Consider the following 14,361-nt stretch of genomic DNA (forward strand, 5'->3'; position numbering starts at 1 on the left):
TTACTTTGTAGTTGTAAGGGATTTCCCAACTGCTGTAGCTGGAATGAATGCAGTCTTGTGCACAGGGACTCTTACAGTGAAACATGCAATTAGAATCAGTTCTGCCGCAATGATTCTGTAGCAGATCAAAACACACACACACACACACACACCACCTTCACCAACGCCACCCACCTACTCTCTCTCTCTCACACACACACCCTCTCACATTATTACACTTTTATTTTGCTCCTTCATCGAACACACTCACGCATGTTCACACTTGTTTGTTCTCCCTGTTTCTTGTTGTAATAAAGTATAGCAAAGATATACAGATGCTTCTCTGACTTATTATTTTATTTTTACGTATATTTACTCAAAGGTGGAACAGGCTTAAACTGTTACTATTTGAAGCAATTTAAATTAAGTCGTTAATCTGTATCTTGACTGCAATATATTTCCAAAATCTGGAAAAGGTCAGTGTTGTGAGACCAACGGTAGTTTTTCAATGCTATTGATGTTTTTATATCAATACAATTCATGATCCTGTTTATATCCCTCACATTCTAACCATACTTATAAAATCCAATCTCCACCAGGAATTTTTCATAAGGAAAGTAGTTCCATTTGTGTTGCACTTTTTAAAAAATAATTTACCTTTTGTTAAGACATAACATTAAAGGTTATAATAACGTACATTATTTCAAGTATAAACATGCTGTTAAAGTAATCTTTTTTTAAAGAATTAGACATTAAAGGATCAAATATTTTTGGGGATTGATTTATGGGTGCAGGCTGGTAGACTAGAACATGGCATTAGCAACATCAAAGTCACACTAATGAAAAGATGATGATGTACACCTCAAATGCGCTGAAAATCACTTTAGATAAAAGCATTTACCAAAATGTTAATGTTAAATGTGCTCAGACACATGTATTTATTCATTTATTTTTAGTTTATATATGTACAGCTTTTACTGCTCCTTGATGGGGGAGTGATCTTCTCATTGCATTTCACTTTATTTACTGTTCCAGCCTTTGGATAAATTCCTTTGGATAAATATGGTTGCTAAATAATTCATTTCATATATAAAAAATTTTGGTACTTATTGGTTTACTGATTATAAGAGAGGCAAATGTATGCATTAATTTATGCTGGCTGACATGAACATGATTTTATCAGGAAGTGGGCACTGTTTTTACTTATTCTAAGTCAGAATGACTCATGATGGACATCAGATCAGATATTAATGTTAAGGGTGTTAATGTTAGTCCGTGGCTGATTTTAGAGCTCTGGGGTCTCTGTTTAGCCCCCACCACCGTCTCTCCTGGTTTCTCTCACTGGGGAGCTCCATTAGTGAAACGCACTAAACTTCCACCTCCAACCCCCACACTCCCTCACTGACCCTCCTGTCAGCCTCACTCGGCTCTCTTTTATTATCTGGGTGCTTTTTTAACTGTTGGACATTTGATCTCGGATGGGGTCATACTGTTGTGACTAGCAACCACTTCAAAAAGTAATTGTCTGTGCTGATTCAACTCTGAGTAAATAAAATGGAAGGAAGGCAAAGGAAAAAAACAAATAATCACAACTGAGCACAATGTACAGAAGGTTTTTCACTCGATAAAATTTAAGCTTTTAATGCTTTTAAAATGGCGATAAAATGTTACAAAATGCTGTTGTGTTACAGCAAAAAACCTAGATGCTATTTGCCTGAAAATGCACATAGTTGCTTGAAGCTTTTCAGAATGGATTTCCTTTCTTGTAAATCGTTGTAAACATTATAGAGTGCAAGTAGTCAGAATTGTTTTGTTAGTGCTGTAAGCTATGTTAGCCGTTTCACTATCTTCCACCACTGGCTTAGACTGCCTTCCTCACGTTTCAAAATCCCTCCTCCAAAAATCAATCGTGATCTCACCGAATCAAACGTGCAAAATGACTGACAGGCAGAGTGCATCCCATCGTCTTCTGATTGGCCTAAACAATAGCGTCCCGCACTCTAATTATTTTTTTTCTATTAACAGACATAATATCTGAGGACTCCTATTTCAGTGATATCTGTCAGGTAGTGCAGACATTTTCTGTGTGCTCTTCCATGAATAATTGCTCACAGCAATTATATGTTGAAAGGCAGGTTAGCAGGGATCTAATGACACATCTGTGAGAGAATCCAGCTCGTACACTGAAACATCCATCTGATATCCTCATAGAGTCACTGATCCTTGGGAAGGTGATTTTAAAAATCACCAGCAAAGGGCTGTTTATTTCTACTTTTCTTTTGCTTTCGGTCTATTTCTTAGTTTCATTTGGATGAAGTGACAAATGGTAGATAAAAGCTTGGAATTATAATGACGTGAGTGATGGAAATGTAGCCATTAAGGCCAAAGGAAAGACTTGTGAGGATATCAGTAAATATAAGTTTTTGCAGTTGGTTGACAAATGCAGTGACTATATGCTGAAAAAGAGAATTAGATGTAATTGCTAATACTGAATGTTTTTAGTGGCATTTCATGAACAATTTGGTCACAAGCTCTCATACTGTAAGCAAATAGTATGCATGCTTTTGATTTATTATATATGTAAATGTATTCTTTTTGAGGGTGAATTCTTATCTATGAACCTTGTGTTTAAATATGACTGGTAGCATTTAGTAATTATTTGCTCCACTGGTGGGTCGTGAATTTATGCAGATGAAAGATTTCATCTTGTAGGGCAGACAGTGACGTAATGTGCTGTTGGCTGTATCATGAACCCACTCTGAGATGCAAAGTGGAGATAAATGAAATAGAGTTGCTGATGTGGTATCAGTTTGTATTTATAAGGTTTTCTTATATAAATGCCCATTATAATATTCTAAGCATAATAACCAGTGCTTTGATGCTGTATTTTGTGTGATTGTTCATTTTACTCTTTAGAACAGCTTTATTGGGTTCCTCAGATAATGTCTTCACAGATAAGACTAATGTTTGTCCACTTTCTCGATAGGATCTCTGTCGTCAGCGCATGGCGGTGCAGACATCAGAGCGTGGAGACCGTTCAGAGGTGTTTCACCCATCGCACACGTCACGCATTAACAGCGTGTCCTCACAGTTCAGTGATGGGCCGATGCAGAGTCCCTCCGCCCGCAGCAGCACATCCTCCTGGAGTGAAGAGCCTACCCAAACCAACATGGACATCTCCACTGGACATATGATACTGGTAAACAGTTTAATATATGCTTACATGAACACTGGATATAGACTATTAAACACAGTGACTTATACTACTCACACTCTCCATACACAGCCTCTGTCATTGCAGTCATAATCAGGATGAACATAAACACACTTTATAGATATCCAAACATGTGCCTCTTCTCCTGTCTCTATCTCTTTGTTTCATCAGTCACTGATTTCAGATTTTGGGTTTGTTTTTGCTCTGAAATGGACTGCAGGGCTCCAAGGACGCTGGCTTTTCTGACACAATGGATTGTTTTAATTTCGCCCTAACTTTTGTTTTATTCATCTCAGCACAGCTTCGACAGGAAAGACTGATATGTGCCTGGTAGCGTTGTGTTCATTACCGAGCAGGGAATCTATCATACATCCAGCAGTGGAGCAAAAGACAGCCACTGAGTTGATTCATTTAGCGTATTGTGTTTTCCTGTAATGGATGTCCCTTATTGAGATTGTTTAAGGTTTTTTCAGCAGTATAATAAAAGCGTGTGCGTTGTTAGGCAGAGATGCATGTGCTAAAGTGTACACAATTACAAAGCCATTGTTCAAGCATTCAGAAGTTTGCAAAGTGCTGTGGTAATGATTTAATTGATTCTTCAGTTGTTCTGAAGCATCTTGTCTTCATACACACACAGCAAGGATAGTAAAACATTTGGTAGTTCACGCTTATAAACTGTTAGAGACAATTAGATTTCTAGTTGTTTTTTTTGTGCAACCATAGAAAATGTTTTTGCACACCCTCAATGTTATGTATAAATGCGCATTACATTCTGAGCAGTGCAATAATGCTTACATGTAGTAGTTGATATTTTCACCATTGGCCAATATTTTTTCAGCAATGTGTCTTTTATTTTGACATCTCCCAGACTTTTATTTTGATGCACAGGAACTCCCATTCTCTGTCTTTGCTGTATATATTTAACTGTAATTATTAATAAACTATTAGACAGTAATGTTAAACAAAACTGACTATTATTAGTAATAGAAAAGTGAACACTATTATACTTGTATATCATTAGTATTCAGCAAATATGCATTTATCATTTAAACAAGTCTTTGAATATATAATACATTTTTACTATTAGGTATTTACTTCCTTTATAGTCATGTTCCTTTTTGGTCATTTAAATATTTCTTTATTTGTAAAACAATACTATAATAGGATAAAGTATTATAGAAAATACTAAAGTATTACAGTAAAATACTATAATGGGATAACAGAATCAAGAAGTTGCTATCTTTTTTGTAATTCAGTTATGCATTTCAAATAAGTTTAGAATCAAATAATCAAAAAAATATTTTTCCATATTTTAAAAAAATATTTTTAATTAGTAAATATTACATTCTAAATTGTATTGCAATAGTTATTAAATAGTGGGATTAAAAGTTGTGATATTAAATTAAATAGTGTGATATTATATATTTGTATGTGTGTGTGTGTGTGTGTGTGTATATATATATATATATATATATATATATAGGCTTTATATTGACCATATATTGGCCACACTGTTTTGTAAGATATCAACATCGGCCATGAAAAATCCATATTGATCGATGTGCTACAGAAAACCTCAAAATCGCATCTCTAAGCAATGACTGCATTACCAGCTAGTGCAGTGTACTATCAGAGGTTACTGCTTGTACACTATCCATCTCTCAATGGGTGCAATCAAAGACGGGTTATGAAATAATAACTATTCTGATAGCGTAATCTCTTAGTATGTCAGGTTGCTATAAGGCATCTGTTTTCATCCCTCCTCAAAGATAAGAGCAAAGCTAGAGAATGCATTCTCCATAGCCCAGCCTCATATGGAGCTGCCCAGCATTGCAATGGCACCCTGTTTTGCCATCATAATTTGATTGACAGTCCTACACCTTTTTTCTCTTTTGTTTAATTTATACTTTGTATGGGTCAGATATGCATGCTTTTATATGCATAAAATGTGAGGCTTAAATCAGATATTATGACATAAAAATGGTTTAAGAGTCTGACATTGCATCCAATATCAAGCACTTCTCTAATATATAGAATGCAAAAAAGAATACACCAAAAGAGTTGTATGTCCAAATACGAAGTATTCAAGAACCATTAGGCAAAAAGTACCCAGATGACCTACTATTTACGGTGAGATTCTAAAGTGCGCATTCGATGGAGACTTTACTATCCCATGAGGCCATAGGAGAGGATTTGTGATTGGGAGTAAAGTGATGCTACTGACGCTGTAGGTCAGCATCACCAGAATTTGGTTCATACTACATAGAAAATACTATTTAACGGCCGAATAGTACGTTCAATTTCAGATGTAGTACCTACTTAGACAGTATGTGAGTTCGGACACACTGTGAGATTTAGCCCAGATATCTGACCTTTTTATTATATATAGCTACTGCAGGATCATGAAGAACTAATTCAGAACCTTGGACAGCACCTCAGTTCATTGCTGTTGCTCCACTGCACTCAGTGTTTATTATTCATACGTGCAGCATGGACATGGTGAAAGATAATGCAGGAGAGAGACAGGTTTTGTCTTTTTTTGAGTAGAGCAACAAATCCTTGATATACTCAGTATGAAATGTGTATGTGTGTGTGCATTTGAAAGCCAGCAGTACCCTGCAGTATTTAGTGCATATTTGCTTAAAGAAGTGATGGAGTGATTTTTTTTTCAGTGTGAATGGAGAGAAAAGGGTCTGCTGTCTGTCAGGGAGAAGTACCTCGGTGATTAAATGGTTGGCTAGTTGCCAAATCCCTCTGTCTCTGATTAAATCACGCATCATCTTGCTAATAGAGGTGGTATTAGAGAAGGCAAATAGTGAGAGTTACTGTTACATATGGTCTCAGAAACACATCAACCATCTGTATCATAAAAACAAGAAAATCTAAAGGAGAGAAAAAATGAAAAACCTCTGTCCAGAAGGTCAGATAAATGTTCGAGAAGAGCAAATTGTCCTCATAACAGCCATATGTGGCCACTTACAGTTGCCGTTTGTCCGCTCACCGCGCTCAGGCAGAACTGGAGAAGTAAACTGATTGCTGGGTAATTTGTTTCTCTTGTGATATGTAACTTGAAGGATGAGAACATTTTAAGTGCAGCGGCCTGTCACGGTTTACCCTGGTAAAATGGTAGTGGTTTTGTGGAAAAGTGTTCTGGTTGTTATTAAGTTAAGGAAGATAGAGATCAATAGAGATCATGACGTTTGGCTGAGTAAATGATTTGTTTTAGGAAATTAATTATTTTATTTAACATGGACACATTCAGTTGAAAATAAAGACTTTTTCTACATTTTTATTTCAAATAAGAAATGTGATCTTTCTGTTCATCAAAGAATCCTATCCTGGTTTCCACAAAAGTATTAAGCAGCACAACTGATTTTTACATCGGTTATAAGAAATGTTTTTTTTCTAATCTTACCGACCCCAAAACAGTTATAGAAATAGCTGTGCTTTAAAATGATAGCAGTGGTATTTGTGTCTTTAAACTAAACGGAAAGCCTTCCAACACCTAGACTTTCTTGGCCACTTGCCACATTTTTCTCCTGTTTGAGTTAATCTTATTACAGTGGCATTTAATCAAAGTCTTTTCTCCTTCACTAAATCATGAATTCCATATGAACCATAATGTCTTCTATTAAGCGACTTGTCACACGGTTCATCATCTCTTAAAACAAGGTCTCTCACACACATGCCCACTGTTCAGAGGAGTGCAAAATGCTATTAAAATAAGAAAAAATCTATCTAAGAGAATGTTCATATAGCGGTGTGGTTGGTGTAGATGAAGGCATAGATGTTCTATAAATTATACATGTAGAATGTTTTAAAAGGGCACTTTTGGCATGTTAGAACATTTTAATGTGTGTCAAAGCCCTACGAGATTACGGATTGTTGTCTGTGTACGGGCCAAGAGGATTCTTGACATTGGGTTATGAGTGTGTAATTTGTTTTCACACAATAAACTCATAAACACACATTCACATGCCCACATGCACAAGGTAAACCCCTTCTTGTGGGTTAACAATGGGAGGCCAGAAATAAGCAGCCAAAAAACAAGACACCAACCGCCAAACAACACTTACGTTCTTACGCTCTGGCCAGCGACACAGTCCTCTGAGCTCTCTGTCTGTATCTCTCTCTCTCTTTCTCTCTCAGTCTCTGTCTCTCGCCCTCCACTCCCCTTTGTCTCAGTTGAATTCAATTTGGGCTTCTTGGGAAGGCGGCTTAAGCGCAGACAATCTTATCAGCATTTGTGCAAGCAGTGAAAAGGAGTGATTGAAGCAGGCTGAAGAGGCACTGGCGTGCCCAGGCCTTTCAGGAGTCTTAATTGCATGTGTGATTGTCAGGACAAGCCCCCTCCCTGCAACCCCCCTTTCTCTACCTCTCTCTCCCTCTCTTCTCCTTTGTGGTGCATGTTTAGGATTACTGTCTACGATTCCCGTGCTGAGCGGGTTTGAGCTCTTGTCTGTCTGAAGGTGGATAGGTGAGTGATTGTATTGTTGGGAAGAAAGAAAGCACAGAAAGCGATAGGTTGGCCTTGGAGGTAAAGCTGGATTATAGCAGACGAATGGAAACTTGCTATGGAGCTTTTTTACTCGCCGGATTTAGGGGAGGGACGGAGACTTAATTCAAAAACGTTTACATGGGAAAGCAAATGGCACATGAAATGCATAAGCACAAGAAATATGGTTCATGCTCTTGTTTGCATTGTATAAACAACAAATGTAACTCTGCGTTGAACTGAAATCCTCTGCTTTATATGTGCGTCACTCTTTTATATGTCTGGGCTGCAGTGCTTTTCGTCTTTGAGTTATGCATGTTACAGGAAATATTTGATTTGCCATATAATCTTTAGGACCTTTCAAGCAACTTTTGTCTCTGTGTCTTTCTCCCATGTGCAGTCGTATATGGAGGATCACCTGCAGAATAAGGATCGTTTGGATAAGGAGTGGGAGGCTCTCTGCAGTTACCAGGCTGAGCCAGCGGCATGTGTGGTGGGTCAGGAGGAACAGAATGTCCAGCGCAACCGCCCACACGGCGTCCTTGTGTGTGAGTGCTTTGCAAATTATATCTGCCTGGAGTGAATTTATATTTGTTTTCTTGTGCACTATGCTGTAGAACAGCAGCACGGCCTGTCACAGGCTAATGCATTCTGTTTGGATTAATTAAAAAAGTCACTGGCCTCTTCTAATCATACATTGATCAGAATTTTTATGAAAATGTGCAGACTCTACAAGGGAATGATCACATGTTTAAGAGAAGTGTGCTAATGAAATGTTGATGCTAGTAGTTACGTCATCATCGGTCTGTCTGTCTTTGATTACTGTAGATGATCACTCCAGAGTCATCCTGAAGCCGGAGAATAACCAATCCAGATCTGATTACATCAACGCCAGTCCCATTGTAAGTAGTCACGCTCATTATTTACATATTTTATACATCATGTCCAATAATGGGAGTGAAAACACGTCTTACATGTTGTTCATGTGAAGGAAACACTGACTCTTTTTGAATCACAGTATTTATGTCTGTTTTTGCCAATTGCTTGGACTTTGCCAGGTCTATTTTAAACTCCCCTTTGAAATTTGTGGCTTACTTATGTTTTTTATTTATTTGCTCATTTATTTGTTCCCCTTTTCTCCTTCACTTCTCTCCTCTGTGGATCAACACTGACCATTCTCAGACTGTTAAATATGCTCTTTTATGTATATGTAGAAGCACAGACATTGAGGGACTGAGAAAACAAAAAGAAAAAAACTCAAAAGTAGGTTCAAATAGTTAGTCATTCATTTCTAAAACAAAATTAAACATGGCAAACATTATGAGCCAAAAGGAAGGTTTGTCTATCAATGTAAGCTTTTTGTGTGCATAATATAAGACACAGACCACGTGAATGCTTTAAAACCAAACACTGTGATTTCATTGCCATCCCAGACACAATAATTTTTGTTTTGGCCCCTTAATCAGTACATACACGTAATGTTAATCAGTATAATACCTGTGTGGAAATATCACACTGAGAAAGTCAAACTGAGTCATTTTTACATGCTGTTATTTTTGGACTCCAACTCGTCAAAAGATGAAACAAAAGGCACAAGCGAGTCAGCCCTCCCTCCCGAGGGTTTCGCGCTGCAGTCGGGGTTAGGTGCACTGATCCGCTGGTGCAGAGACAAATGCATGGAGGCGCGGTAATTAAAGCGCAGCAGGGATTTGGCAATGTGCGTTTCAAAAACTGTGATAATTATGTCTGTCAATGTTTGTAGCTTCTTTCTCATTAGCTGCAAGAAAGAAAAAGGCCTCAAAGTAAATAATTTGTGATATTTTTACAACCTCCTCACACCAACACCCTTTCCTTCAGATTTGGTGACTGTTTAGGGTTGAGTTATTTTCTGGATCTCCATTTCTCTAGCTTTCAATCATACATACACAGAAAAGGTATGAGTGGTGCAGAAAAAGCTTTTCAGATTATATTTGAAAACATTTTGTTATTTTCAGTAATATTGAGTAAATGAAACCAGGTGAAAAATATTACATTCTTTGTTTTATTCCATCAATCTTGACTCCTAAGAATTTTGATTCGTGATACATGATATTTTACATATCATGGTAATACAGTATATCCTGTGAACAAATCATACTATGCTCTTATCATCTTCTTTCTTTGATATTTTTCCTTATAGGGCATCACAGGATGCTGAATTTACTGATAAACCCCTAAAAAACTCAGATCTCTTAAAGAAATTAGACCTTAAGAGTGTGATAATCTCTCTGAGTTTGAAATGACAAATCGACTATAATAACACCCTGTATAGAGAGCAGGTAGTCAAAAAACAGTTTCATATAGACTGCCAGCATTAGCCAGCTTGTGTATATATAATTGTTCTATACTTAAATTGCTCTTGCCAACAATTAAGGTTGTGCAAAGCAATTATATCCATTTTCTCCATGCTAATGGGTATGCGTGTCATTCACTGTAACCATGGGGTTTGAATCTGTCTCTCTCATGCAGTGGTGTTTGATCTTTTTGTGAGGCTATAGAGAAATTAGTGCAAAAGTACTGAACCGTGCAATTACTTTAGCAAAAGTTTTGAAAGACTTTGTGATCGGTTTTTGTGCTTTAAAGACATACGTACTCCCAAACGCACTCACAAAGACAGAAATACGTGCTATTAAGCACACTCTCACACAGACAGTTGTAGCGTTTGATCAGCGTGGACACACACATACACATGAAAGAGCAGCAGCTATTCTAGAAGTGTTTGGAGCTTGTGCTACAGTCTCGTCCACTCTCTCCTTCCTTCATTTAATAAGCCCAGGTCTGACACCCTAACAAGACTGCATACCTTGCCTCCTTACAGCAAACATGCTTTTGTTACAGCTCAAAATGGGCACATTCCAACCTGATGACAGCCTTCACTTCTTTTTGTAAGGAGACATTTCAGGTCAGGGGAATGTTCTCCTGTAATGCATCCAGACCATAATATCTTTCCACTAATAGGAGTGTGGACAGGATATGTTGTAATTAGTTTTTTTTTTTTTTTGCTTAACCTTTTCTTTTAGACCCGATGAATGGTTTGTGTTGATGTTCTTTGATGGCCAGATAGTGGGATGTGTGGACTAATGGTCAGAGTGAAAGACTGGATGCCATTCATCAAACACAGATAATAAGAGCTAAATTCTGAATTGTGGTCATCACAGTTTGTAGACATGGAGTATTAAATAAGAAATTGCTCAATAGCATGCCCCATTCTGCCCATTCTCCTGTACTGCATAAATCAGTAAATGCCAATCATGTTTACGAGTATCCCAGAATATTGGTGTGATTTGTTGGGCTTGTTTTCCTTCCACAGTAGACTCAAAATGTAAGATTTTGTATTAGATTTTAACATACATATTTATATACAAAATACAACCTGCAGTGAAATGTAAATTTGGTTCGCTCCATAGACAGTGCATCAGATATATAAAGGATAAACACGGGAAAAACTATAGTAAACCTGAAGCTGTATAAGACTGTATACATGAAAAACTGAGAAAACAATATAAATGATTCATTGTTTTTTACTTTAATAATGTTAATGATAATCCTAAATTAAATCCAGTATGGTAATATTAAAATCTAATATTAATGTTAAATATTAAAATAGTATGAACAGAACAAAAGGTTATACCATCAAAACCAAATTTAAGGGTTAGATCAGGTAGAAATATGTCCTTATGGTTACAACTGCAAGCTATGGCTTTTAACAGTGAACACATTCTGGTTTGTGTCAGTGAAGAGATACTTGAGTCTCAAAAGGTTGAGAAACACTGCAACGTTTGACAGTTTGCAAACCTCTTAGATTAAATAAGTTAAAAGAGGTGGATTGTCCCTTTGCTGTGGTTTGAAATCTACTTTTGCTTGTTATGGTTTTGCTGCTGATTAGCTGAAGTGCTGGTGAAGATCTTGCCTGTCATTATTTAATTGTGGCTAGTGCATTATGAATGTCACAGTCCATATCCATGTCATTTTTTTTTTCTTTCCATCATTAGCTTTTTTCCATCGGGACAGCTTTCACTCAGACAGACACACAATTACACACAGACACCCCCCTCCAGCCACTGAGCTTCTCATCAATAAATGCGTTTGATTAGAGAGATGCCTTGCTTTACTCCCAGAGCCGGCTTTAATCAGAGGTATTAAAGAATGCACATGCTCGGAGAGGACAGACAGGGGTGACTGGAGATGATAGAACGATATAGAAATGGAAGAGAGCGTGGATGTGGAGTAGATAAAAATGAGAGCGAGAAAGACAGGAGAGAGGGGTCGGGAGAGGGGAGGTGGTCGTGAGAGAGACAACTCTGCCCTCATTAGTGACAGGCCTCTGTGCCTTCGCTTTATTTGATTTGCTTTTCCTTTTCCTTTTTTTCTCTCAAGCTTTTTAACTCCAAACAGAAATCGTGGACATTCTGTTTCTCTTGGCAGCAAGTTTGTTTACCCCTTCACCAAAGATCGGAGGGGGCCTAAGAAATGTTCAGAAAGCAAATAAATAAGATAAATGAAACAGCAAAGTTTACATAGAGGCTTCATGTCAGAGGACAGCACCATAGAAACTAACATCCTTCCAACATGCAGCCATATCAATTTTGTTCTTCTGTAGAATAGAGATATTCTTAAATCAACAGACTACTCAGTGTTTCATTTTCAGTGCTGATTAAAAAATGTTTCTTTCATGAATATTCATAAAATATTTACTCAGTCTTTTCACTTTTAAGATGGACCATGACCCCCGAAACCCAGCCTATATCAGCGCTCAAGGTCCTCTTCCCTCCACTGTGGCAGACTTCTGGCAGGTAAGATACTCAGTGTTATCCGAGTCTAATCCATATGGATAAAAGACAAGTGCAAGAAGGAAAATGTTAGGTTAATGATTCATGATTCAAAACCACTGTTCAGAGTGGATAGTTCCTTTTTACCATATTAGACTCAGGCAAACCCATTAGCAAGAATTGCTTTTGCATTCATATTGGTTTCAATATCTATCTTTAAAAGAAAAAAATTAACACTAGCTTCTCTATTCTTTTTCTATTTTATCTATTCCTTTTCTTTTTAATTATCATACAATTAACAAAAGCAAAAGGCCTCTAACACTAGCTTGCTCTTTTTTTCTATTCTATCTGTTTTCTTTTTATTTATTATATAATTTTTTTAAAACTTGCTACGTGTATTACTAACTGAGACTTGTTATAGCACTTGCGTATCATTTTTTGTTGATTTTGATTGCTTCCATTGTCCTCATTTGTAAGTTGCTTTGGATAAAAGTGTCTGGTAAATGCCTAAATCTAAACGTAAAAGCAAACTGAGATCTCATAATATAACAAGAAAGCGTCTGTGCACTGTATGAGCTCTCAAAAAAGGCAAAACTGGGACTTTTTGGTAATGTTAAGAGTACTGCACTCAGAAAGCTGCTTTATGAACATATTTATATTACCTTAATTAGGAGGGCCAAAGGTCCCATAAGGTTTGGGATTCCTCGCTGCACAGTGTCAGTGCTGAAAATATAAGTGAAGATCTGAGCTTTTTCTCCAACACAGATGCTTTGAATGAGAAAGTCTCTCACTTTAATAGTTTTGATTATCACAAATAGTTTTCAGTGCTTTTATTTGTTTGTTTGTTTGCATATTAGAATCAGTGTTAATTGCTCAGATGATTTTAAGAACCATCTAAATGCTTTTTGCAGGCATGCGTAGGATGTTTTCAACTCAATTAATATTTTACAATCAGCAGCAGCTTTGAACATGTTTTCTTTGTTTCCTGTTGTTGTTGTTTTTAAGGTTAGATAAGTAGATGGTGTTAAATACAAACAGTAATCTACATTTTAATAAATTGACTGTGGTAATGTGTTGCTGTCACTTGACCCTCTATAATCACAAAGCTGTGTTAATGATCTAAATTGATTTAATTCCATGCAGATTAATTATAGACAGCCAGGCCAGTTCTGAATCCAAAAAAGGCCATTAAAAGTTCCATTTAAATTAAACTGAGTACATTAATCCCTGTCAATTAATATAGTGATGCCATTGTCTCTGTGTTTCTTCTCATTAATGAAAAGGTGATTCATACCAAACACAGCCAAGCTTTTAAAAGTTTGCAGAGTCTTAAGTTTTCTCTGTAATAAAGGGCATGTATACATACTTATTTACTTATATGTTAAGTGTAAACCTTTTCCTTCTTCATTAGACATGGCTTGTAAGACTTTCTCTAATTTGTCATTCAAAGAAAAATTAGTGATAAGCCTCCATGTTGTTCAAAGTTCTGAAGTCATTCATTAAGTATGTGCGGGTGTACATCCAAACAGAAACTAATGATTAAAGCGATTATTATTATAAAAATGCAGTTTAATAAAACTGTATTTGACATATTGGTGTTTTAGGTCTTTTTAGATGTACTTCTCTGGAACCATTTATTTCTACTCAACTCCTAAAGACAAGTAGTGATGATTCCCTTTATGTCCACATTACAATGTGATGTTTTAATATGAATGTCAGAATTGGAGCTTTGTCCACATGTCAAAAAGACCGTTTTTTTTTTTATTTGCATAATACTCTGAAAAGTTTTCCTCAGAGGGAAAGAAACTTCTACATCTTTCAAGTTTTATTCACAGAATATTCAATTGTTGCTTTGTGCGATTTTT

The 14,361-nt window shown here is 36.7% G+C and overlaps 1 protein-coding gene across 1 annotated transcript in view; it reads left to right on the forward strand.

The window, feature by feature from the left end:
• The window catches only part of LOC306881368 (receptor-type tyrosine-protein phosphatase N2-like), a gene marked incomplete at its 5' end in the record, with an annotated part of 177,308 nt that overhangs the window by 149,065 nt on the left and 13,882 nt on the right, over positions 1–14,361 (forward strand). The window contains 4 exons of the mRNA XM_079435448.1: positions 2,966–3,178; positions 8,089–8,236; positions 8,517–8,590; positions 12,443–12,520. Of these exons, the coding sequence (XP_079291574.1) occupies positions 2,966–3,178; positions 8,089–8,236; positions 8,517–8,590; positions 12,443–12,520 (513 nt within the window). The remainder of the gene's footprint in view (positions 1–2,965; positions 3,179–8,088; positions 8,237–8,516; positions 8,591–12,442; positions 12,521–14,361) is intronic.

Source organism: Barbus barbus, assembly GCF_936440315.1.
Source record: "Barbus barbus genome assembly, chromosome: 2".
NCBI lineage: Eukaryota > Metazoa > Chordata > Actinopteri > Cypriniformes > Cyprinidae > Barbus > Barbus barbus.